Consider the following 22,819-nt stretch of genomic DNA (forward strand, 5'->3'; position numbering starts at 1 on the left):
TAGGAGAAAACTTATGCTCGTATGTGTTTTATACATGACTGTAAACGTACATGCAACCTGACAACATGGGTTACAGCAGTATAAGGCAGCTTGTGTAACTACAAGTCTCAGCATGCTGAGCAGCATGTCTATATAGGCAACGTATTTGTGTACATAACCAGCACACGTATATGTGTATTCACATTCAAGGCTTTCTGCATATATACACCATCTCCACATATTCAAACATCAAAAGGTTTTGTGTAGTTGGCAGAGTAATTAAAAATAGGAGTACAACGTCAGACCCTCCAATATGACCCATCAGATACAAAATGCTCTGCTCCTGGTTGTCCCTCTTAATGATCATTGTCACCTGTGTTGAAACACCCATCTCAGCAATTAACTAGTTTAATTACACAGGTGACTACAATCATAACTTAAGAGGGAAGTCCTGGAGCAGAGCATTGTGTACCTGATGGAATGGGTCATGTTGGAGGGTCTGCAACTTATGCATAGTTATAGTGGCAGATGCATAATAAAGCTATTACAATACATTGTAAGTCAGTCTACTTGTTCCTAATTGTTTAATAACGAGAGAAAGGGAAGGAAAATACTAATATACAAATAATTAACTGTAAAGTATGACATTTGGATATTTATAGGTACTTCTGAATCATAGTATTTATTTTACTGTGACATGTTTATTTACTGCATATAATTGTATATTCTTATACATTTAGGCAACTGTTTTTGTGATACAGCATATCTTGAGACCATCATTCAGCAATTAGAAACAATGGCATCCAAGAGTTATCCACATGGCGCCTTTGAGGTTCTTCGTCCATTCTGTGTGCAGCTGACAATTGAACAGACAATACAGAATGTAAAAAACCTGCAAGTACAGATTTCTTCTACAGATGTCTCAGATCTTCAAGCCCTTTTGGATTATGTTCTCTTTCCTCTGCGCTTTGCCCTTAAAACACCTAGTCCAAAAAAGCCTGGATTAGTGCAAGCTGTTTTGGAATGTATTTCCTATCTTCTCTCACTCACTCACTTAAAGAGCCCAGTTTCCTTACAGGAGATGTTTAGTGAACTCTGCAGTTGTCTCCCCCCTGACCCTCTTCAGCCAGTGCCAGAGGAGCTGAAATTAGCAGTAGTCTTAGCATTACAATCTCTTCTCCGAGCATCTGGTGCAGATGTACTACCTGTCCTGTACAAACCATCCATGCTTCCTGAGATGGGATTCACCATCACTCTTCTGCTGAGGCTTGCGGAACAGGAGAAATCACGGGAGATCAGACTTGAATCTTTGAATTGTTTGGAGAGATTGCTAATGCCAAAACTCAAGCAAGACACTTCTTTTGGTGGTCTTTTTGCTTCCTTTTTACCTGGAATCTGCACAGTTCTAACAAGGATCATTTGTGGAGACCCCAAACAAGGATACAGGGTAACAACAGCTGCAATCAGGTTATGGGCTGAGGTAGTTAATATAGTCATGTCTGATGAAAGTCTGGCACAAGTGACAGAAAAGAAACCTGTATACCCTGGATTGTCTGGACGTGTAGCAGACCTTCTAGTACACAGGGACAAGACTTGGGTGAAACATTCTGCTAGCCGTCTATTTGTTCATCTAGAAAAAATCTCAGAGCGCTGCATATCCAACCCCCAGTGGAAAGTGAGAATGGCGCTTGTGGACTTAGCCTATCTCTTGCTTAGTCGTTGCTGGAATTCTCTAGGAGAGGCAGCAGGGAATCTTCTGCAGATATTGGTGGGACATATGAGTGATGATAGACCTGAGGTAAAGGCCAGGGGATGTGAGGCACTGCTGGAGGTAGCAAAGAAAGGACCAGCTTCAAGAACGCTAGGTGAGGTGCTATCGGAAAGCCTTCATTCGCTGACTGTAACTCTTCCAAGACTGCTAAGCTCTCAGGATGACCATGGCAAGCTTCACACTTTAGCGCTTCTTCTCGGCTATCTTCAGTTGCTCGGTCCCAGGCTTGCATTCACTCTGCACTCTCCTGCTCACCTTCAGCGCCTTTCTGCTGCACTCCTGCAGACACTAGAGTTAGATTTTTGCTCAGTCAAAGTTGTAGAAGAAAGACTTCCCTCTCATTTTACCAGTCTCAAGCAGCAGGACATCGCACACACTGGAGCTCCGCAAAAGACTTTCCGATTTTTCAGGGACACACATATTCTTTTACATATTCAAAGCATATGTAGGCTTTTGGGGTATTATGGAGATTTCTACTTGTTATCAGATCACTTTTTGGGACTATATCGGGCACAGAGACTACCTGCTGTGCTGGTGTTGAACCAACTAGTACTAGGGGCAGCGGGAATTGAAGTTGAAGTACTCAATGGGGATATCCAGGCACTTCCAGCTAGTGAACTGTTGGATGCTGTGCGCCCACTTCTTGATGATTACACAGACCCTATCAATTGGCATCTACAAACCTGTCAGGATAGTGATGACGTAAAGGATCGGTTGTCGTTACTCCGTATTGGGAGTCAGTCTAAGCCCGCAATTAGTGACATGAGTACTAATGCTTGGAAGCTTTGTCTGCAGCTGGAGGGTATTTCTTGCTTTGCCAATGCTCTTGGCACTAACTTCCGCCCACTCCTTATATCTGCTCTCTACCCACTGCTTGAGAAAGCTGGGGATCCTTCCTTAATGGTTAGTGGAGCAGCAAAGGTGACCTTAGGAAATGTCAGCCAAGCCTGTGGATACAAAGATATCAGCCAGCTGATTGAACTAAATGCAGATTATTTGGCAAGTGAAGTGTCTGTTGGTCTACGCCGCCTTAGAAGACAAAATGGAGGTGCTGCCCATGTATTGCATGCCATGTTAGATCATTGTGGGCCCAGCCTTTTGCCACTACTAAATGAACTTGTCCAAGACCTACTTCCAACATTGGACCAGTCACAGATTGAAGGTGCCAAGATCCTCTTCCCTGTGCTAAATTCTCTTGTCACAAAACTAGGTAATATATTATGCTGCCACGAGACTTAGTAATTTGCAACATGTTTGTGGTTTGGTTCGCTTTCCTGATATGAGAGTCTCAGATCTGCATTCTGTGAGGGGAATTCAATTGTCTGCGGCTCTGCCTAATGGGCGCCCAACGAAGCAATTCAAAGGGGAGAAGTTAATTGTTTGCGCCGGGGGTTCTGCCTAATGGGCGCCCGACAGAGCAATTCAATTGTTGATCATTTCGGACGCAATAGGCGCGGGCATTTCTGCTTGCACCCTCTTGAGTTGGCGAATAGAAATGCATGAGAAGTCCTGGTTTTGGGGGCGCACCCTAACCAGGACTTTAGATGGGTTTAGCTACTTTTGTGCGGCTAAACCTTGTCTCTTTGGGCGCGGTATGGGCTCTCATAAACAATTGCATATTGCACCCCAATCTCCTGTCACTTTAGACAGGAGATCAGGTGCAACAAAACAATTGCAGTCCCCCTATTGTTGTGCCCTAACCAGGACTTTAGACAGGTTTAGCTGCTTTACGTGGCTAAACCCTGTCTCTTTGGGCGCTACATGCACGATAAAACTTGGACGCCCGAAAACAATTGAATATCACACCCCGATCTCCCATCACATTAGACAGGAGATCGGGAGCGATAAAATAATTGAATTCCCCACTTTGTTCTCTTATTCATATAACTTATTTTAAACTGCTAACAATTCAATATTGACAAGTTGCATTTATTACATTTTATGGTGGTGGCATTTTGTTTTTGTGGTGGGAGTGCTGTTAAATCTGCAAGTGAAAACTAAAATCTACTTGCCTTGTTAACCTGGGAGAGTTCCTGCATATACATTGTTGTAATAGGAAATTGAAATACATAAAATAGAATCTGGAAAGTAATTTTGCAGCTCTTGTATTAGTACAATTTTAACAAAGTGGATGTGCAAAGTTTGGCTGATTGCAGATTATTTTATACATCCACTCTTTTGGTCCCTACTGCAAATTTACTGACTTCTTCCTCTGGTTCTTACGTCACTGTCTATGTGCCCTATATGATCTCTGCACTGTCACTTATGATTAATTGTCTCTCCTACATGTACAGAATTTGTTTGTTTTCTACTCCAGGGTTCTTAGGGATCCACAGGGATACCTTGGGGTATTGGCATGGGCTTGTCCCTGGGCACCACACAGTTAAAGCTGTCATCCCAGGATGCATCGGGGGACCCCCTATACCCCAGGCCAAGGCACCTCAGTTTCAGTTGGTGCCCGGCTGGACTCGGGTCACCGCACAGAGGGGCTGTGTTTCACAGCCCCTGAAGAGCTAAAGAACTTCAAGAGAGGCAGCATGGACAGTCCAGCGGACATCCGTGCTACCGCTCCGACACCCCCGCCGGCACCGACCACCGGTAGTGATCCGGGGAACTTGGCGGGCTCTTGGGGGTTCCAGCTAGCGGAACCCCAAGGGGTCTAGGACTGTGGCCAGACTCACGAGGGACAGCAACAGGTAAGCAGCGGGCGTCTGTGGAAGGCGTCCGCTGTCACACGACCCAGTGTCCCCAGGGCTGGGGGCTCCCTGGGGACGGCAGGATAGTGGAGCCAAGTACTGATCCTGCGCTCACACTAGGCCACCAGGGATATGGGGCTGGAGCGTTATGGAAGCGTTCCAGCATCCCGGGGGCTTACAGCCTGCCAGGGGAGGTCACCTTCCCTGTTCAGAACAGGAGGCCCCTCCCCCCACTGCTCTCAGCGCCTTTTCTCAGAGATTCGGTGGGCTGAGGCAGTGTTCCTTTCTCAGGCCTGCCTCTCTTGCTCTCTCCGGCGGCCATCTTGGATGTGCAGTTAGGCTGGTGCAGGGTGCGTAGCCTGGGTCCCCCGTTACATACCTCTCCTCCATTGTCCAGGTCAGCTTATGTAGCGCTATCACTGCCAGGCTGTAGGTCTGTGTAAGTGATAGTGCAATTAGTGCAGGAATTTCTACATTGTATGTGATTTTTATGCTAGCGCTGTATGTCTGATACTCTCCTGTCAGCCATTTTAACTATCCCTATTACTTCTTCCTGTTCAGCCCTCTCGGTGCCAATACTGTCAGGGTGGGAATTTACCCCATATTACTGTTGGAGGATCACATCCCACTATGTCCAGTGAGGATTCTGTGTCTATGGGTGCACCTCTCCCGTTTTCCTGCTCTAGATGTAGACCATGTGAGGGGATGGTACTTCAGGATGGTATATGTACTACATGTTTAACCCTTCCTGGTACCCCTGCTGTACCCAGCACCTCACAGGAACCCCATTGGGCTTCCTTTGCGCAAGCCTTGCATGTCCTTGTGACTAGGTTAACAGCCCCTCTGTGTTTCCCCAATTGGGGTTCGAACAGCAGGCGGTTGTCCCTACCCCTGTATTAGGGGGTCTGGGACAGATGTTGGTGGTGCAGTGTGCCCCTCAGCAGGTTCTTCCTCTGGTGGAGCCTGTTTGGGCGCACTCTGTGTCTGCTAGGGCGCAGAATATTACAGAGCAGGACCCAACACCTGCTAAAAGACCGCTACTGTCATTTCCATCTACACAACTAGATGATGATGGGTCGTCTGATGACAGCGAGATTTTGGATTTGTCGGACACTGAGGCTCCCCAATTAGGGGCGGAGTTTAAGTCCAAAATATGTATTCCAGGTCTCATACGGGTGGTCCGTACAGCCATGGTGATTACTGACGACAACCTACCAGCAGCACCTACGCATGCTTAGTTTAAGGACGTTAGAGGTGCTGCAGCAGTTTTTCCTCTATCTGGTCAGCTGGAGAATCACTTGGAGGAGGCGTGGAATTCTCCAGGTAAGAGGTTTCAGCCTCAGAAACGTCTGGCACGTGCATACCCCTTCGCAGAGGATTATTTCACTAAATGGGAATCTCCCCCTCAGGTGGATTCTCATGTGACGGGCTTAGTAAAGAGCGTGACTCTACCTATGCCGTCCATGTCTTCTCTGACGGACGCTAAAGACCGTAAGGTGTAACTGTGCCTTAAATCCATCTATTCCCTTGCTGGAGGAGCATCCAGGCCAGCTATGGCAGTCTGCTGGGTGGCCCTGGCTATGGAAAGATGGGTGGACGCATTGGAAGCATCATTTGCTTCGAAGGCTACCAGTTCTTAGATTCGTCAAATCTAAGGTGCAGTCCTTTCCGAGACCTTCAGGTCCCAAAAAGACAGCCAAGCCCAAGAAGCAGGCTTGGAGTACAAGACGTCCGGCCGCTAAACCGGACGACAATCCCTCAGCCTGACGGGCTGGGCCTCCCCTTGGGGGACCTCAAGGTGGGAGGCCGACTTCTGCAATATGCCCAGTGCTGGTATCAGACCACCACAGACACTTGGGTAAGGGAAGTGATATCTCAGGGATTTGCCCTCTCCTTCCGCAGATGGCCTCCTCATCAGTTATTTGCAGCAGACCTTCCTTCAGATTCAATGAAGGCTCTAGCGATCCAGGAGGTGGTGTGCTCTATACTCCATATGGTAGTCATAGTGCCTGTTCCGTTACCCTTGAGGGGGACGGGATATTACTCCAACCTCTTTCTGGTTCAGAAACCAAATGGATCATACCGACCTATCCTCAACCTCAAGTCCTTGAACAAGTTTTTATGGGTCCCTCGGTTCCGAATGGAGACTCTGCGTTCTATTTTAGCTATGCAGCCTGGGGATTTTCTGGTATCCCTGGATATTCAGGATGCCTACCTGCACATCCCCATTGCCAGGGCTCGTCAGCGTTACCTCAGATTTGCGGTGTCGAATCACCATTGCCAGTTTCAGGCTCTACTATTTGGCCTTTCCACGGCCCCTCGGGTGTTCACATAGGTAATGGCGGCATACCTGCGGTTGCAGGGGGTTCGTCTGTTACCTTATTTGGACGACCTTCTGTTGTTGGCAGGGTCGCCACAGGTCCTTTGCAACCATCTGCAACTGACAATATCAGTGTTGCAGGCTCACGGATGGCTAGTGAACTGGAAGAAATCCCCTCTAATTCCTTTAGCTGATGGTCCATCTCGGAGCATTGTTGGACTCTCAGCAGCAGAGGATCTTCTTGACGGAAGAAAAGATAGCCCTGTTGCAGTCCAGGATACGCAATTGTCTACAAAGTAGCCGATTATCTCTTCACTCGGCAATGAGGTTACTGGGTTCCATGGTGTCGATGTTCGACATGGTGGAATATGCCCAGTTCCATTCCAGGCCTCTGCAGATGTTGATCCCCTCCAGATGGAACGGAATTCCCTGTCGGATAAAGACACAATTAATCATGCTTTCTCCGTAAGTACGCCTGTCTCTGACTTGGTGGTTACAGATGTCTCATCTCAGCAGGGGATGTCCATTTTGGATTTCGGATTGGGTCCTTCTAACAACGGATGACTGCCTGGCTGGGGCGCGGTGACGGGACCACACATCTTCCAGGGACGGTGGACGTCAGAGGAATCTGTTGTGCCGATCAATATATTGGAACTTCGGGCACTGTTCAGAGCGCTGCAACAAGCAAGACTCTTCCTGCAGAGAAAACCCGTGAAAATTCAGTCAGACAACGCCACCACGCTGGCTTACATAAACCGTCAGGGAGGAACTCGAAGTCAGGCGACTCTAAAGGAGGTATCCCGCATTCTGACTTGGGCGGAGACAATCTCCCAGCCATCTTGGCAGTGTTCATCCTGGGAGTACTCAACTGGGAAGCGTACTTCCTCAGCCGTCATGATGTACATACGGGGGAATGGTCTCTTCACCAGGAGGTATTTCAACTCTTAGTGGACAAGTGGACCTTCCCGAAATAGACCTCATGGCTTCCAGACAAAACCGCAAGCTGTGGGCGTATGGATCCCGAACAAGAGATGCAGAGGCTTTCCTGGTGGATGCTCTGTCGGTACGGTGGACCTTCCAGTGCGCGTACCTGTTTCCCCCGTTCTTCCCTTCTGCCTCGAGTACTTCGAAAGTTCAGGCAAGAAGGAGGCAAGATCCTGTTGGTGGCTCCTGCATGTCCAAGAAGGCATTGGTACTCTGATCTTCAGTGTCTGTCCATCGACACTCCATTGCTGTTGCCTCAACGCCCGGACCTGTTGTCTCAAGGTCCTTGCCTCTACCCGGACCTGAGTCATCTGTCTTTGATGGCGTGGCTCTTGAGACTTCCCTCTTAAGGTCTAAGGGTTTCTCCAGATGGGTGGTGAATACCATGCTCCGAGCTCGGAAACCTGGCAGACTTATTTTGAGTGGTGTCGCCCGAGACTGTATGATCCTTAGGAATTTCGGATATCCAGAGTGCTGGCTTTCCTACAGGCGGGTTTGGATCTAGGTCTGTGCCTCGCTTCTCTGAAGGTGCATGTCTGTGCCCTTTATGTTTGGATTTAACGTAGGATTGCTACGCTGCCTGATATCCGCACATTTATGCTGGGTGTCCTTCGCATCCAGCCTCCCTTTGTTCCTCTAGTGGCTCCTTGGGATTTGGCTGTGGCTCTGAGGGCGCTCCAAGGTCCTCCATTTGAGCCTTTGGGTTCCGTGGAGTTGAAATGGCTTACAACAAAGTGTTTCTTCCGGCTATTGCTTCAGGCCAGAAGAGTGTCGGATCTCTTGTCGCTGTCCCTTTTTCTAATTTTTCATTCGGACAGGGCGGTACTTCGGACGCCCTGGTTTCCTTCCTAAAGTGGAATCTAGTTTCCACATTAACGAGGAAATTCTGGTCCCAGCCAGGGACCAGAATTCATTGGATCTCTCGGCTGGTAAGGCCTCTTTGGATGTGGTACGGGCTCTGCGGATTTATGTGAACCGTACCGGTTCTTTAAGAAAATCGGACTCTTTGTCCTGTATGGTTTTCACAAGAGGGGTTGGCCTGCCAATAAGCAGACTTTGGCACGGTGGATTTGCTTGGCAATCTCTGAGGCTTACGCTCATGAGGGTCTTCCGGTGCCACTCTCTGTGAAGGCTCATTCTACAAGGTCCGTGGGTCCTTCGTGGGCTGCTCGCCGTGGTGCCTCAGCTGTTCAGCTTTATAAGGCGACCACGTGGTCCTCTGCCCATACTTTTGTCAGGCATTACGCCTTTGACACATTTTCTTCTCAGGATGCTTCATTTGGGCGGCGGGTTCTCCTTTCTGCACAAGAGGGTCCCCAAACTTGAAGGATACTGCTTTGGGACATCCCCAAGGTATCCCTGTGAATCCCTAAGGACACTGGAGTAGAAAACAAGAGATATGATAAGAGCTTACCTTTTGTTATCTCTTTCTACGAAGTCCTTAGGGTCCACAGGGCACCCGCCCTGACGCCCTGTGCTTCTGTAGGGTGGTGTTCTGGTCACCAGTTTCTGTCTCCTTCTCTGTGAGAATGTGAATCTTGTGTGTTCCAGACTGTCTTCCTCCTTTTTCTCTTCCGGCCTATGGCTTGCTACTAAAACTGAGGTGCCTGGGGGCGGGGTATAGGGGGGATTCCGGTGCATGCTGGGATGACAGCTTTAACTGTGTGGTGCCCAGGGACAAGCCCATGCCAATACCCCAAGGTATCTCTGTGGACCCTAAGGACTTCGTAGAAACAGAGATAACAAAGGCAAGTTCTTACCATATATCTTGTTTTATACCTCTGTAATCTAAAACTTCCATAACTAAATGTGTTTCCTGCCATGTATTATATTTCTAATAATCTATTGTTTATGATGGGGTTATGGTAGTGAAGTAATATGGTTACTTTTAAGTTACAGGCTCGGAAGGCAGTCCATTGGCTGTAGGGACCAGAGGAGAAGTTGTGGCAGTGTGTAGGGTGCAAGGAATTACCAAGGGCTGGGACTAAAATGAGGGTAAAGGCATTTATTGGTTGCAGGGACCAGAGGAGGGACAGCAGTGTGTTGGGTGAGGGAATTAGAGGAATGGAAGATGTGCCCTGGGTGTAAGTACCATAGTAGAAGAAAGTGCAATAAGGGCAAGGATAAGTGGAGGAGAAGGTGGCTTATTGGGTGCAGAGGCCAGGGTAATGGTGCAGGGATTAGCCAAGGTAAGTCGGCACTTTGGATATTGTTACCAGAGGGGGTAAAGAAATATGAGGAATGCAGGAACAAGAGTATAAGGACCTGGTACTTTAGAACACGGGTGGGCAATAAGTGGCCCTCCAGCTGTTGTTGAACTACATATCCCAGCATGCCTTGCAGTAGCTTTAGCATGATCAAATAGCAAAATTGTGGCAAGGCATGCTGGGATGTGTAGTTCTACAACAACTGGGGGGCCGTTTATTGCCCGCCACTACTTTAGAAGCCGGGACTACAGGAGGAGATAACTGTAAAACACATCTCTGCTATAATTTTCATATCCTAGTTAAAATTTTATTTTATTTTCTATTTATATTATATTTTATATTGTTACCTTCCTACTGATCCAGGTAACAATTGCAACAGGAATCCCCCTATTACTTTTTTATGTAGTGGGAGAGTGATATAAAAAGGCTGTATAAGTTCTATGTTTTTATCATGGTGATTTATATTTCACTATTCTTCCATACAACATTATGGTTCTAACGGCCTAACATCATCCCCTTGTCTGCAGGGAAGTGGTTTCCTTCACCGAAGACTATAACAGCTGAACCATTAACCAGTGCATTGAATCAGAGCAAGGTGCATGAGGGGAGCATTGTACAGGAGGTAAAGGAATTTCTGCAGGATCATATAGAGCAACATCATACAGCAAAAGGAGACGTCCTGGAAGAAGAGGTTACAGGTGACTGCTTAAAGGAGAAGAAATATCTTCAAGGGGAAAGCTATGAAGAAAGTGTTTACATATCAGCTCATATTTTGCTTCTGTTTACAGAGTCTGAGCTGGTTTTCTTGAGGTATAATGCACAGTTATCTGTATAGTACAGGGAGCCCTCTACAGCCCAAGAAACCGTTGCCTCCAAGAAGTGCCTTGGTGATATCATTGGCTGCAAGTGAATTGAAAGGCTGAATTTACATTAATAGTTGTTCAGATCACAAAATGATTGTTTCAGAAATCTTCAAGTTAATTGATAGGCTATTGTAAAATATCTAATCAAAATGGCTGTCGCTGAAATTTCTCGGAGATGTCACTAGTTGTTGTTGGTGCTTTGCTAGCATCCGCCTCATGAATACTGGTTCAGGCCACAAAATGGCTGCCCATATGCGTGCTTGCCTGGCTTCATGAAGCAATAACTTTTGAACTAAATTGGCATTAATCATAGTGGAACACCTGTTTTATTCAAAGAGGAGAGCTCAATCTATATTATATTAAAAGTAGGGCCAGGACTTGGAATTTAGGGGGTCATTCAGACCCGCTCGCAAGTGGGTCGATGTTCCCCACTGCGCATGCGCACGACGGAGGGAGCTCTGTCGTGCGCATGCGCGAGACCCGGCGAGCGACGGGCTTTCCATCGCTCGGGGTCTCGCACCAAAGGGGGCGTGCTGTCGATGTTGATTGACAGCACGCCCCCTTTGGTGGGCGTGCCGGGGGCGTGCCTGCCAGACGGAGGCGTTCCCATGGGAACGCCTACCGTCTGAAGCCGGCCCCACTGACATCACTAGTGATGTCAGTGGGAGTGATTTTGGCTCTGATAGAGCCAAAATCACTCCTGGCCTTGCAGCTGGGAAACCCGACCGCAGGGTTTCCCTCGCAAGTCCGATGGTCGCGATGGTCAATACCATCGCGACCATCTTTTTGCACGCTCGTGTATATGCTGTGGGTGGTGACCCACAGCTATACGAGCGTCCAGGAGGACGCTCCATTTTAATGGAGGAGGGCCCTGATTCAGAGCGAGCGCTCTGGTCAGAGCGTCCGGCTCTGAATCAGGGCCTTAGTTCCCTTTAAGTATGTATCATCCTTGTAACAGTTCATCCCTTTTTCTACTATTTAGATGAGTTACCTCCACAAAATGGTGCTATTGATGACCAGAAACCACAATTGCCCATTCATGTTAAGATTTCCAAAGAGGTGGCTGAAAAATGTTCACACTTCCTGTCACACAGTGACACACAGATTCGAATACAGGTATGACACTTTAAAAAAGAGCAAAATGGTTGTTGGTAGGATGATGATATGAATTCACTCCTTTACTTGGTTCATTTTCTTTAGAGAGGGCATAGGGCCTGATTCAGAGCCGGACGCTATTTGCGCTCGCTCGTTCAGAAAAAAGGGGCTGGCTATTTAAATGAACCGTTCGCTCTTTGCGGTCAGTTCACGCCTCTGTCTGAACGAGCGAACAAAACATGCGAACGTAATTTTGAAAAAAAAAAACCCTGGCCGCTCGCATCATACGTCATGTCCGCTATTTATTAGATTAATCGAGTACATCGAAAGGCGTCTGAACTGCTCGCTATTCTTGTGGTTGGTTTTTGCTACCATAATTTTGCGAGCAGTTCTGGCTATAAAATAACCCATGGTCAATGACGCAGCTTTGTTAATTATGCACACCCTTAAAACGCCCATTTTGACCTTTAAGCACGCCTGCGTTCGGATCTCCACTCCCCGTTTTCAAGCACCTTCCCCTGTTACCACCCACAAACGCATCCTCCTGTCACTCAAAATAGCAGGCATTCGCTATTTAGCGAGCACATGATTTTCGGCCGCACTGACTGGTTCGCGCATGCGTATTAAAATCCGTACGCATGCGCAGTTGTGCGAACATCGGTAGGAACGAACGAGGGGCCGCTTACGAGCGGCTCTGAATCAGGCACATAGTTTCTTAAGTTAAAAAAATAAAAATCGGCACAATTTGATCTACCCATTCCAACAGGTGGGTTTCAAAATGCATAGAGGAACTCTAGTAACATTGTCACATAGTATTTGCACTTCCTTATTGTACCATGGGTCAGCTGACATTTGCAGATTGTTCTTGGTCTATGGGTCACATGATACTTGCAACACTTTACAAGAAAAGCCTGTCTGTTACTTATTACACCTCTCTGCCCTTTCCTGCAGGCACTAGACACTCTCTGTCTCTCTTTACTACCGTTACACTCTCAGGAAGATGTGCTCTTTCCCCTTGCTCACAAAATCTGGCCATGTTTGGTGAAAAGACTGTTACAGGATGAACCACTTGTCCTGCTACGAGCCTTTCAGGTACAGTAACTTCTCTTGTGACCAATCTCTTAGCATCTGCTGTCCCAACTCTCATTTCAAGGTTTGGTTACTGCAGTTTTATTTTTTTCTTTCCCCTCCTGAGGTGATGTGTAATTGTCATCTCTCAGTCTGTGCATCTTTCACTTTTCTCCCCCTCTCTGTTGTGCCCAGTTTAACAAGAAGTCTCCTTTTCAGGTGCTTGTGACCCTTGCTGCTTCGTGCAAAGATTTCCTTCGGCAGCGAGTGTGTAAGGATGCTTTTCCTGCCTTTCTAACATCTTTACGCTCTCAAGCTCTTGTGAGCTGTCATGCTGGACCTGTGTACAGCCACACACTGAGCTTCAAACTGCAGAGAGCCATATTGGAAGGCTTGCGGACACTCTGCGTGGATATGGCGCTGGGTGAGTCACTGACAGAGTTTAAGTATTATACTTTGACATTTTACTTACTATTTCCCTGCCGCTTTTTTCAATGTATTTTACATTCTGATATTTCCAAATCTTAATTGCTAAGTATAATTGTTTCCACTTTTTATATTTAATTTGATTCACCAATTCAAAAACTATTCTGCCACCTTTTTAATTGGTATATCATTTGTTACATTTATACTTACATGGCCATGGATCTGGTGCTGTTCTCCTTGCTCTCAGCCTGCATCGTGGCAGATTAGACATCTGAAGACCTGTGATTCCATACAGGTCTACTGCATGTTTACTACACTGTGACATGCTGTATTTTCTAGCACATTATAGAGTTAGGTTGAGCACAGGGTGAATAGTAGTGGGCAGCTTGTGCAGACCAAGTGATCAGCCGTGGATTGTCAGCTAGCAAATAATAAAAAGTAAATCGAAAGAGGGAATGGGCCGTATTAAGTCATATTAAAATGTATGCTGGGTTATTACCTTGTGCATAAGACAAATTGAAATATGTGAATAAAGAACAGACTGGCAACCAGAGCTGGTGATAAACCATACCCAAGTATTGGTAATGATGTTGTGGTTCAGAACTGTACACAGATGATTTGTTGTTAATGTCAGGCTCTTTATTCCCAGTATGAGTACATGTCAAACTGCATAGGGGTTTGTGTACATGGTGAAATCTTCCGATGGAATTTAAACCAGTTGTTCCCTAACTGGGTGCCGTGGCATCCTGGGGTGCCTCAGGCCACTTACAGGGGTGCCTCGGGTTGGTGGTCCAGGACCAAATAAAATTATTTTTAGTCGGTGTGATGGGCAAAGCCAGTGCTAATGACTGCAAATCAAAATATGTGGACAAAATGAAGGGCAGCCCTGTCAGTCACCACATAACTGAACCTAAGGGTGACGGGTAAGCACAATTTGCTTCATTTAATTTTTGCTTAATTTCTCAATAAGAAACTTTTGGCCCAGAGGTGCCATGAAAAAAATGCTGATACTCTAGGGCGCCGTGATTCTAAAAAATTTGGGAACCACTGGTTTAAACTGATTCAGACAAACACTTTAAATACAGAGATCCCTTTGCAGTATTTAAACTAAAAGCCATAGCATTATGTGTAAATGTAGAGTATGACACTGCAATTCTATTATATGAGGAAGAGGTATGTGTGTGACTTTAGGGCAATCTGACATGTGGCAAGCTGTATGAGGAATTGGTTTTGGAACTACCTGGCCTGTCTGAGAATGTGATGAGTGACACTGGTGCTGAGTGAAGTTCCTGGGGATAGGAAGGAATGTAATATTATGCACATGATGAGAGACTTGTCTGCTGATCAGCCTCTGAACAGGTTGTTTTGTTCCTATAGGTGACAGTGATCTGTTGGAGGTCATTGATTCCTGCATGCTCTACCTAAGCGTACGGCAACCAAAACCACTTCAAGAGGCTGCGATCAGGTATGAGACACAACGCCATCTGCACATTCACTCTTACTACATTGTCCATGCACAAAATCCAATCTGAAAACCTAATTATTTATAGATAGATATATAATGTGTGTGTGTGTTAGAGAGAGAAGGATTCTATCTGAAATGTTGTGCTTACATTATGCTTACATCATCTTGTGCAGGATTTCCCTTCTCTGGTTCTTAAATGTATTAATTGTACCAAACAGTCCAGGTTTTTCGGCTATCCATGTCAAAACACAGGTGACTTGCTTCGTATTATGCTTTGTATTCACTGTAGATCCAAATCTTCTGCTAGCCTTGCTCTTCCTAATTTACGATTCTATTATATTGCCTCTCATTTAGCACATCGGGTCTACTGGTTGACTACTGGTTCTGTTCCAACTTTTGATGGGGGTTCCTTGCAGGTCCTGTTCTCTAAATTTCACCTGGGGTTCAATCTACTTTACTTCATCAAGCCTCGTTGGTCTGGCTTTTTGAACAAGATTTGTTTTTTTTTGGGGGGGGGGGGTCTGGACACTGATGTTCCCCCCTGGTTTAGTGGTAATTTTTCGAGCTGGGCATGATCAGTTTGGAGAATTGACACTTGTTTCATAACGGTTTCTTGCTCTCCTTTGAACACCTGCAGTCTGGTTTTGGATTCCTCATAAACAAGGCCTTTTATAGATATTTTGAGCTCTGCCATGCTTGCCGTAGCCGGTTTGGAAGTGGCCCTCTTTTGGTGTCACCTTCCCCTTTAAAACTCATTCTTCTTAAATTGCCCTTAAATTGGCAGGTTATTTTCTATCTTTATAATTACCTCTCTTCCCAGTTTCTGCCTAATGTCCATTCCCCATTTAGGAATAAATGGGTGGCGGTTTTTGGTTCTTTTCAAGAGAATCATTGGCTTAAAATTTTGGGATCTATTCGCTATCCTACAGGGTGATCCATAACTGTGGAAACACCCTTCTAAAAAGGAAATGAGTAAGGAAATATTAATCCAGTGTCTACACATATGATATGGGAGTGAGGCTATGCCACCAGAATGACAGCCATCATCCCACAAACCACACCATACCAACTGTTTTGCCGAGGCTACAACTCTACAGGCATCTGACCAGTACTTGTAGTTCTGTTTGTTTACCTCACCACTGATGAAGAAATTTGCCTCATCACTAAACAATACATGGTGTGGAAAATGAGGGTTAAGTTGAAGTTGCTGTGTTACCCAGTGTGCAAACTCCACCCGACGGTCTGGGTCATCCTCACTCAGGTGTTGCAACATCTGAAACTTGTAGGAGTGCCAATTATGTGTAGACAAAATTCTCAAGACAAAGAGTGCTACGTTGTGGACTCTTTGAAAATGATACTAGAGAGCACCTTTTACAGGAGATTGCAACAAAACTTAAAAGAAATTTCTTTGTGTGGGGGCACTGCTTCCAAACAATTTGGACAGAAAATGAAGAAAAAAAAAAAATATATATATATAACTATTAAAATGTAACTTTCTTCTTCCTCCATAGGCGACACAGGCTTTATACTGGATATACTGTAGGTTGGTGGAAAGGAGTCTGGGCACCACACAGTTAACCTTGCCAGGGACAGCCCAGGCTCCCTCCTCCTCCTATATCCCGCTCCCAGCCACAGACCAACTCCAGTTTTTTTTGTTTGGTGCTTGGACAAGGCACACCACTAGAAGGTGTGTTAACTTCATAACATTTTATTTTTTATTTTGAGCAAGCACCTGTTTGTGGGATTATCATCGACTGGTGGGAGACACCGGTGCAGGCAGGGGGTACTTCAGTAGCCTCCGCATCATTCCTAGACCACCAGTGCAGCAGGAAGCGGGGCGTATGTGGCGGCAATTGCCCTGGGACCCAGGCCTGAAGGGGGAGGTAGGTTCTCCCCGCTGGCTCCTCCCTCAACCCTTGCCGCTTTTCCTCTTAAAAGGAAGTTACATGGCTATTTCTCCTCCTTTCTCTCCTCCTCACAGACGCTGGGCAGCCATTTCTCAGTGCCTGCAGTTCAGCTAGTCTGTGGAGAGTACAGGCTCCTGGTCTCCCTGTATCCCTCACCGGTCAGGTTATGCTTATTGCTTCTACCTCCCCTGTTGGGGCTGGTTTGTTGAGCATTTATTGCCTTATAGCTTTATATTGCATTGGATGTTATGTTTGACTGTTAGGGCAAAATTTACTAAGCGGCAGGTTCTAAACCCCAGCGGTTTTGCAGCGGTTTCTAAATAACAGCCCTGTTCTATTCTATTCTATTCTAAAATGTGTTTTGACAGCAGTTTGGCGGGGGTTTTGCTATCTGCAGATTTACTAAGGCCAAAACCGCTGAAAAAAACGTTTTTAAACTGCTGTCAAAACACATTTTAGAATAGAACAGGGCTGTCATTTAGAAACTGCTGCAAAACCCCCACCAAACCGCCGGGGTTTAGAACAGAATAGAACCCGCCACCAAACCGCCGGGGTTTAGAACAGAATAGAACCCGCCACCAAACCGCCGGGGTTTAGAACCCGCCGCTTAGTAAATTTTGCCCTTAATGTATTTTGCATAGTCAGTCTCTGCATAGCCCCACTTATTTTGTTTATCTGTGGTGCATTTACATTCTCTGCTCTAAACCTTGTTTTGCACATCTCAGTTCTTGCTTTGGTGTGTGGGGTTCTCCTTGAATTCTGTACTATGCCTTCTAGGGGTAAAGCTTCCATCGAGGTGGGGTGCTTCTAAGCTTAGTAATTGTAAACCTTGTGCTGCTGTGGTTTCTACACAGGTTCCGGACCATGATGGTCTTTGTGTTTGCTGTTTTACTACTACTACTTCACAGCAGGGGATCCTCTCTGCTGTGACTGCCAGCCAGGAACCTGCTTGGATTTCCTCGCTGTCAGAGGTAATGCTAGAAGTAGTGGATAGACTCTCAGCTCCTGTGGTTGCGCCTTCTGTGGCTGGCCCTTATGGTGTGGCCCAGGGTTCTAATTCCATGCCATCACAGTTGCTGCCTGCTGCTATGGAACCACCTTTGATGCAGTCCTTTACGCATTCAGTTCAGGGATTAGCATAGGTGTCTTGAGTTCTTTAAGCAGATGCTGGACAGGGAGCCCGCTACTAAACATAGGCCTACTGAGAGGGACAGCTTTACATCATTGTCTGATATTGAATCAAACTCCTATGTTCACTCCAGTCTGGAGGAAGATCTATTGGGGGTTTCTGACGGGGAATCTTCGTCTATTTCAGAGGATTCCCAACCTCAGGTAGATGTGGTTTCCTTGATTAAGGCAGTTAAATCTGTTTTACTAATCAAGGATGCGGAACCAGCCACTGTATCTAATGCTCCAGTGTTTAAACGGCAAAAGAAGGCAGTGTCAGAATTTCCTTTTTCTACTTCAGGGTCCATAGGGTATCCACAGGATACCTTGGGGTATAGGTGTGACAGTCGCAGGGCACCAAAGAGTTAAGCTTTCAGCCTCCCAGGATGCACTGGGTCCCCCTCCTATACCCCGCCCCCGAGCCAAGGCACCTCAGTTTAGTTTGGTGCCCGGCCGGAGTCGGGTGCACCTGTTGGAGTGGGGGCTAGAAGAGCCCCTGAAGCTTTTTCTTCATGCAGCTGTGGCTGCACATCTGGATGAACAGCATGGACAGTCAGTCCTGACGTCGATGCTGTCTTCCCTACACCCCGCCGGTACCAGAACGCCGGTACTGATCCGGGGATGCTGGTGGGCATCTGGGGTCACAGCTAGCGGTGACCCCAGATGTTCCGGACCATGGCCGGATTCAAGGGGGACAGAGGTAAGCAGCGGGGTCCCGCGGTGGGTCCCCGCTGATCACATGGTCCTAAGTCCCCAGGCAGGGGGCTCCCTGGGGACTGGCTGCAGCGTGGAGCCAGGCGACCAACCTGCACTTCCACTACCCCCTGGGACAGCGGACCGCAGCAGAGCGGTAGCGCTGCGGCGTCCCAGGGGTTAAATGCATGCCAGGGGAGCGCGCCTTCCCTGTCTCACAGCCGGCGCCTCCCCCGCTGCACACAGCCCTCTCTGCACTGTGCTGACTGGCCCTGTGTCAGCGCTCCTCCCCCAGGCCAGCCTCCTCTCTGCTCCTCGGCGGCCATCTTCTCCAACGCATGGTGAACGCTGCTGGAAGCACTGGACGGAAGCATCGTGGTCTGGGTCCCCCCGCATACCTCTCCTCCGCTGTGGTCAGGTCTGTGTATGCAGCGCTGTGTCCTACCAGGCCCTGTGTCTGTGTAGTTGAGTGATCAGCGCTGTTAGTGCAGGAATTGATTTTCTTTGCATTGTATGTGACTGTGCTAGCGCTGCTGCCTGTAACTTTTCTTCTCTAAACTGTCAGCTTTATTACTGTCCCTGTTCTTTCTGCTAAGCCCTTGCGGTGCGGTGCGGTGCTGCAGGGTGGTCTCTCGCCTATTTAATATATAATTGGTGAGAGGGGTCACATACGTGGTGCCATCATGTCTGAAAGTGATTTTCCCCTCCGGCTACAGGGTACCACGTGTAAAGTACCGTTAGCGGAGGGGGAGGGTAGCGCGGAGGGCCTTTGCCGGCAGTGTTTGTCCATGGCGCGGCCTCTTACGGTTACAGCACCGGTACAGGAGCCGCCCTGGGCTTGTTTCGCTCAGGCGCTAACAGCTTTAGTGGGCCAGTTGGCTCCGCAGCCCGCGTTTACTCCGATGGGTTTGTCCCAGCAGTCTGTGGTGTCGTCACCCATGCAGGGTTTCCCACGACAATTGGTGGTACCCCACAGTCTCCCTATTTCCCCGCTCCCGGTTTCTCAGGAGCCAGCGTGGGTTAACTCCCTGACGAGTTCTGTACAGCACTTGTCGGATGTATTGCAAGGGGAGTCTGTGATGCGGCCTCATAAACGGCCGGTGGCGTCTCTGTCCGCTCCTTATGAGGATGACGAGGGGATGTCTGATGATGGGGAGATTCTGGATCCTTACGATCAGGAACCTCTCCATACTAAGGACGCTGATGCTAAGTCCAAAGTATATATTCCTGGACTTATTCGGGCGGTCCGCACAGCCTTGGTGATTGAGGACGAAGTTCCCCCAGCGGCTAAGTCTAAATATGCCTTTTTCAAAGATGTGAAGGGCGATGCCACAGTCTTTCCTCTTTCGGGTCAGTTGGTGGACCATTTAGAGGAGGCGTGGAAACAGCCTGGCAAAAGATACCAGCCGCAGAGACGCCTGGCGGTGGCTTATCCGTTCGCGGATAATTATTTTGCTAAGTGGGAATCCCCTCCACAGGTGGATTCTCACGTGACCCGTCTTGTCCGTAGTGCCACATTGCCGATGCCATCCATGTCCTCCCTTAAGGATGCTACGGACCGCAAGGTGGAAATCTGCCTGAAGTCCGCTTATTCCCTTGCGGGGGGGGCAGCACGGCCGGCTATGGCCATTTGCTGGGTTGCCAGAGCGATGGAGCGCTGGGCGGATTCATTAGAGGCTTCTTTTGATTCCGACTGTCCGGCCGAACAGGCGGAGTTGATTGGCAATCTCCGTGATTCGGCCACTTACATCAACGAGGCGGCTCTAGACATTAGTACTCTGGTGTCTAGAATTTCTTCAGCAGCGGTAGCTGCTCGTCGCACCTTGTGGCTGCGATCCTGGAAGGCGGACGCAGATTCCAAGAAAGGTCTGGAAGCCTTGCCGTTTACCGGAGAAGTTCTCTTCGGTCCGGATCTGGATAAGATTGTGGCCACGCTGGCGGCAGCCAAATCGGCTTGTCTCCCGTCGGCCGCTGCTCCTTCTGGTTCAGGACCATCGCCCTTTCGGTCATCTAGGGCCCAGGGCAGGCCCAAACCACAGTCGTTTCCTCGTCAGGCTGGCCCTAGGAAATCGGTCAAGCCCCGGAAGCAGGCATGGAGTACCAGACGTCCGGCCCCCAAGCCAGATGACAAGCCTGCGGCCTGACGGTCCGGGCCTCCCTTTGGGGGATCCCAGGGTGGGAGGCCGCCTGCTGCAGTTCGCCCAGTGTTGGTCGGTCACTACGACAGACACTTGGGTTCTGGAGGTGGTCTCCCACGGGTACGCCCTCTCCTTCCGGCACAGACCCCCGGCTCGATTCTTCACCACGGGTCTACCATCAGACCGGAACAAGGCTACGGAGCTGCGGAAGGTATTGCACACTATGCTCCAGGCTGGAGTTATAGTGCCTGTTCCATTCTCCCAGAGGGGCCAGGGTTTCTATTCAAATCTTTTTTTGGTACAGAAACCCAATGGGTCGTATCGTCCGATTCTCAACCTCAAAGCACTCAACAAGTCTTTGCGGGTACCGAAGTTTCGGATGCAGACCCTACGGTCCATCATTCTGGCGCTGGAACCGGGGGACTACATGGTTTCATTGGACATACAGGACGCTTACCTGCATGTCCCTATTCTTTTGCGCCATCAACAGTTCCTCAGGTTTGCTATCCGCAGCGACCACTTCCAGTTTCGGGCGTTACCTTTTGGCCTGGCGACAGCACCACGTGTCTTCACCAAGGTGATGGCGGTCATGGCGGCTTCTCTGCGGCTGCAGGGAGTCCGCATGTTGCCGTACTTGGACGACCTGTTATTGGTGGCGGGATCTCCAGAGCTCCTGTTACGCCACTTAGACCTGACCATTGCCCTGCTGCAACGGCACGGCTGGCTAATCAACTGGCAGAAGTCCACTCTAATCCCGTCTCGGAGGATTCTGCATCTTGGAGCCTTATTGGACTCGGGACAGCAAAAGATCTTCGTGACGGAGGAAAAGATCTCTGCTTTGCAGTCAAGGGTGCGCAGTTGTCTGCACAGCCGCCAGGTGTCTCTACACTCGGCGATGAGGTTACTGGGCTCCATGGTGTCGGTGTTCGACATGGAGGAATATGCCCAGTTTCACTCCAGACCTCTGCAGCACCTGATCCTGTCAAAGTGGAACGGGCTACCTCAGTCTCTGAAGTCCCAGACGATTGTGTTCACCCCGGAGGTTCGCCTGTCCCTTGCTTAGTGGTTACAGACGACCCACCTCAGCGAGGGACGTCCGTTCTGGATTCCAAATTGGGTCCTGTTGACTACGGACGCCAGTCTTCGGGGCTGGGGAGCAGTTTCGGGTCCACATCTGTTCCAGGGCAGGTGGACTCCGACAGAAGCGGAGCTTCCAATCAATATTTTGGAACTCCGTGCGGTCTTCAATGCTCTCCAGCAGGCACATCGGTTTCTCCAGGGTCACCCGGTAAAGGTCCAGTCGGACAACGCTACCACCGTGGCCTACATAAACAGGCAAGGAGGAACCCGAAGCCGGGCGGCTCTCGTAGAGGTGTCTCGGATCCTGGTTTGGGCGGAGCGCAATCTTCCGGCCATATCAGCGGTCTTCATCCCGGGAGTGCTCAATTGGGAGGCGGACTTTCTAAGTCGCCAGGACGTTCATCCGGAGGAATGGTCCCTGCACCCGGACGTTTTTCAACTACTGGTGGACAGATGGGGTCTTCCAGAGATCGACCTAATAGCGTCCCGGCACAACAACAAGTTGCCGGTGTATGGGTCTCGCACAAGAGACGAAGGGGCGTCTCTGGTGGATGCTCTGTCCGTCCGGTGGACGTTCCGGTTCGCATATCTGTTCCCTCCGGTATCCCTTCTTCCACGGGTAATCCGGAAATTCAAACAGGAAGGAGGGACGCTCCTGTTGATAGCTCCCGCGTGGCCCAGACGGCACTGGTTCTCAGACCTTCAGGGTCTGTCCGTGGACAGTCCTCTGCGGTTGCCGCTACGACCGGACCTCTTGTCTCAGGGTCCTTGTCGTCACCCGGACCTGACTCGGCTGTCTTTGACGGCGTGGCTGTTGAGACGGCCATGCTGAGGTCCCGGGGGTTTTCCAGCTCTGTGGTGCGTACCATGTTGCGAGCTCGGAAACCGTCTTCCGCGAGGATATACCATCGCGTGTGGCATACGTTCTTCCAGTGGTGTCGACCGAGAGGTTATGCACCG

At 48.6% G+C, this 22,819-nt stretch overlaps 1 protein-coding gene across 3 annotated transcripts in view; it reads left to right on the plus strand.

The window, feature by feature from the left end:
• Nucleotides 1-22,819, plus strand: part of TTI1 (TELO2 interacting protein 1) — a 37,313-nt gene that overhangs the window by 625 nt on the left and 13,869 nt on the right. For all 3 annotated transcript variants that reach the window (XM_088480561.1, XM_088480562.1, XM_088480560.1), the window contains exons 2-7: nucleotides 720-2,960; nucleotides 10,485-10,655; nucleotides 11,803-11,936; nucleotides 12,867-13,007; nucleotides 13,203-13,407; nucleotides 14,787-14,874. In XM_088480561.1, coding sequence (XP_088336687.1) covers nucleotides 776-2,960; nucleotides 10,485-10,655; nucleotides 11,803-11,936; nucleotides 12,867-13,007; nucleotides 13,203-13,407; nucleotides 14,787-14,874 — 2,924 coding nt within the window. In that variant the 5' untranslated portion in view covers nucleotides 720-775. The remainder of the gene's footprint in view (nucleotides 1-719; nucleotides 2,961-10,484; nucleotides 10,656-11,802; nucleotides 11,937-12,866; nucleotides 13,008-13,202; nucleotides 13,408-14,786; nucleotides 14,875-22,819) is intronic.

This window comes from Taudactylus pleione, unplaced genomic scaffold (genome assembly GCF_031769625.1).
Source record: "Taudactylus pleione unplaced genomic scaffold, aTauple2 ptg000256l, whole genome shotgun sequence".
Lineage (NCBI taxonomy): Eukaryota > Metazoa > Chordata > Amphibia > Anura > Myobatrachidae > Taudactylus > Taudactylus pleione.